At 36.1% G+C, this 3672-nt stretch overlaps 1 protein-coding gene across 1 annotated transcript; it reads right to left on the reverse strand.

Annotated features, from left to right (window-relative positions):
- Positions 1-618: 618 nt before the first annotated feature.
- On the reverse strand, positions 619-3164 carry LOC145075024 (uncharacterized). Its single transcript, XM_079021319.1, has 7 exons — positions 2723-3164; positions 2091-2185; positions 1938-1983; positions 1699-1866; positions 1329-1632; positions 946-1247; positions 619-869 (listed from the first exon to the last, which is right to left on the reverse strand). The coding sequence occupies exons 1-7, from the start codon at positions 3125-3127 to the stop codon at positions 828-830; spliced, it is 1362 nt and encodes a 453-aa protein (XP_078877445.1). The 5' UTR covers positions 3128-3164; the 3' UTR covers positions 619-827.
- Positions 3165-3672: the final 508 nt, after the last annotated feature.

Raw genomic sequence — 3672 nt, forward strand, 5'->3', positions numbered from 1 at the left:
TATTTTTCTATGTTTTTAAAATATTTATTTATGTTTTAAATTATGTTTTTTTATTTAATTTAATCATAAAAAATAATAAATAAAAATAAAAAGAATATTGTAGAATGGTAACAATTTCTAATGTCTAGTGGGTTAATATTGGGTTGGTCGTGGAGCTAACATGACACTAAGTTAGCAACGTTTTTCCAGTGATTTGACTGTGACCACTCACCACAGTCTAATGAAACAGACGTTAGAGCATGCAAACAAACCTATTGTGTTTGTTTAGTGGTGAGTGCCCAGACCACACACGGTGCGTGGGTCATGTTTAAAGTTTAGTCGTGTCCGATCACTTTCGGTTATTTTATGGTTTATTCAATTTCCTTAAATTTCAAAAAAGTAGGCTCCGTTTATTCGGGTTTCCACGGCATTGAGGGATTTTTCTTGCTAAAGTATATTTAGAATGTGCCTTCTTGGGACAAAGATTGATCCATAATAAGGAGTTCCGATTTTTATTAAGCTCGTGTTTCTTTTCTTAGAATTTCTCTTGAACTCGTTTGTCTGTAGTCAAACAAACATTTTCACTCAAGACGTTTTTAGAAGACCACAGACCTATCTGTACATCCTCTTCTCATGTACCACATGGAAAAAGTCATCTAAATCATGCAATAAGCCATATTTTTTTTCACTTTCTTCTTTGACGCTTTTCTCTCAACCCAAAAATGCTTTTCTTTTTTCCCGTATTTCCAAAATTCAGATTCATCAAACTCCCAATATTACAAACATACACTTTGATACTTCCCATAAAACCAAAACCTAATCTATACATACAATCCCTTTCCTATGCATTATCTATATTGCCTCCCCTCATCTCCATTGCCCCCTTCAAGCTGCCAAACACACAAAGGTCAATACAGAAATCAGAGCTTCAAGGTAGAAGTAGGACTCCAACCATCAACTGTTTACCTGCTGCCAACAAGATGATTTCCCAAAAATACCCTCGGATTCTACTGTTGTACCTTGTGCATCAACACAAGGTAAAGCTTTATCCATTTTCTTTAACGCAACTTTCCAGACAACAGGGCCAAGATTAGCAGCAAAACAAGCTAAACTTCTAGCATAACCATCACCATCACCAACCACCATTAACTGCTTCTTTTCTCCACAAAAGTTGGAGACATAATATTGCTTGTAAGTCTCACGCCTACTCTCATCTATAACAAAATCTTTAATATTTCCATATTTCATATCCGCCCTCCGAATGCGCACTGTAGATTCATAGTACAACTAGTTTAATATGGAAGGGCATTTTGGGTATTTAAGTATTATTAAAATGGTGATGATGGAACCTGGAAACTCTTCATTCCACTCTGATAATAATTCAGAGTAGGGTTGTTCTCTATTGCAGCTGTTATGCAACATGGGTCCTCTTCTTAAATTGTAAGGAGTAGACTCCGTTGTGTTGTCTTCAGGAGTTGCCAGAGTGGCGGACTCGGGGCCCACACGCTCCAATGGGGGTCTGCCAGGTGGCTTTTTCAGGTGCTTACTTGGCGGTCTGCCTCGTTTCACTACTTTTGGTTGCAGCTCCCCCTCTTCACCCTCTTGCCTCAAATTCCCAAAGTCCCTTTTTGCCAATTCTTGTATGTTTCTTGCCTAAAATATTATGAATTACAAATTAAAATTCAAGAGAAGTGAAATTAAAGAAAATATGATGAATACCTGACGAAAGTAAATGGTATCAGATGAGTTGTACTTCATTGCATTAGAACAAATCAATAACACATCTGCCTCCAATTCATTCAAATTTGAATAGACTCCATCATCAAGTTTGTTTTTCACAGTGCCAAAATCCATTGGATGCTTAACGATTTCATGGTAATCAGGAAGCTGTATACAAACAAGGCTTTTCATGTCAATTTAAGAATGAGATGAACACATTAACACAAAGAAAAAAGCACCTCATTAGGATCAACTGGCTCAGAGAACGCCCCATAAGTGTCCTTCCTGTAGATCAAATTTAAACATCCAAAAACCTATGTTGAATCAACAAACAGTGCAAAAAAAAAAGATATAAACAATTGAAAGAAGCAAAGAAAGGAAGGAAGACACACTTTTGAAGCCTGTCAAGAATGAAATCCAATAGCTTTTTGTCTGGTAAAGGTGTTGTGGGTCCAGAAGACTCCATGGCTTTTGAAATCTTTTCACCCTACAAACATAATTTTGTTATCCATGGTTATAAGAATGGAAGATTAACTAGATAAACCAGTAAATATCAAAGCTTTGTTGCTAATGAACAATGGCAATGAACAGTGAAGTGAAAGAATATATAAGCATTAAAGAAAGATAAAGTTTGAACTTTATTCAAGATATGATTGTAGGTTGACTAACCATAAAGAATCTATCAACAATAAAATAATGAATTTATGAAGAATCTACTGTATTTCAGAAAGCAAAAGCTATCAGATTTCAATCATTTCATAACACAGAGCTACAAATAAAAAAGAATAAAGCCCTTTATCCAAAAGGGTATCTTACAACCACAAGAACTTGACCGAATCTTAGGAAGGAAAAATAAAGAATAAAGAACTTTAGATTTACGCGCGAAAATTCAAAGAAAATTACAAAAGACGAATAAAGATCAACACTAAAACTAAAAAGCACCTTTCTTTCCCAACGCTAATGCATTACGATTTCAAACAAAGCTTCAAGACCCTAACATTTTAGGCTTCAATCAAAACTTTACCTGGTAATCAATGATAGTATCAACAGATCCGGAGTTGAATTTCCAATTGTCAACGTCATCATTTAATTCAGAGAAATAGGATGCCGAATTAACCGAGGAATATCTAATTAAATCAGAAGAAGCCTGTTGTTGTTGTAGTTGATTTGACTGAGGCAAACGAACAACGAGCTTGACTTTCTTTTCTCTTCTCTCATCATCGTCATCGTCGTAGTACTCGTCTTCATTGGCCGATACATAGTAGCCACTGGAGGCGGCGGTAGAGCTAGGGTTCCGACGAGTTGATATCCGTTGTAATTTTTGTTGATTTTGTAGCTCTTCTTTTTTAAGAACACGGTTTTTGAGATCCAATAGAGATGGACGGCCTTTCTTCTTCTTCGCCGTCGTTGCTCCTCCTACCTTAACCATCTCTCCGCCGTCTCTTCCCCATCTCTCTCCCCAACGGGCGTTAAACGAGTTTTAGCTTCGTAAACTTTGTAGAAAATTACATGAATAGTCCTTGTTCTATGGACCAATCTCAATTCTCAACCTCTTTTCAAAATGAGAAAATTGCAAAACATTGTGACGTTTTTTTGTTTTGAAAAAACATCATAAATGGTCCTATGGTTACCCAAAATCTAAAGTTTAATCCCCATGGTTTAAAAACCTTATAGATGGTCCCTGTGTTTTCAAAACTTTTAACGATTGGTCCTTATTGCTAACTCTGTTAACTTTTGTCCGTTAATTGAGGGGCATTTTCGTCATTTCACACCACAGGGACCATTTATGATCTTTCAAAACTAAATATAATTATTTAAAATATAAAATCTCCCTCTCTCTCTCTCTCTCAAGTGGCGACTTAGTTTCTTCTCCGATCATCGCCTTTATCCCTTCCTGTCAACATCTAAATGTTACAACCATCAATAATATCTCTTGATTCCTCTAAATCAAAGCTAAAATCTCATCTTCAGACG

Source organism: Lactuca serriola, chromosome 9, assembly GCF_051521515.1.
Source record: "Lactuca serriola cultivar US96UC23 chromosome 9, Lser_US96UC23_V15, whole genome shotgun sequence".
Classification (NCBI taxonomy): domain Eukaryota; kingdom Viridiplantae; phylum Streptophyta; class Magnoliopsida; order Asterales; family Asteraceae; genus Lactuca; species Lactuca serriola.

Excerpts from the sequence above, each read along its gene's own strand:
- LOC145075024 (XM_079021319.1), bottom strand. The coding sequence starts at position 3,127 with ATGGTTAAGGTAGGAGGAGCAACGACGGCGAAGAAGAAGAAAGGCCGT. Across the intron at positions 1,248-1,328 it reads GTGGAATGAAGAGTTTCCAG|TGCGCATTCGGAGGGCGGAT; the intron begins GTTCCATCATCA and ends ATGAATCTACAG. Across the intron at positions 870-945 it reads AATCATCTTGTTGGCAGCAG|CTTGAAGGGGGCAATGGAGA; the intron begins GTAAACAGTTGA and ends TGTGTTTGGCAG.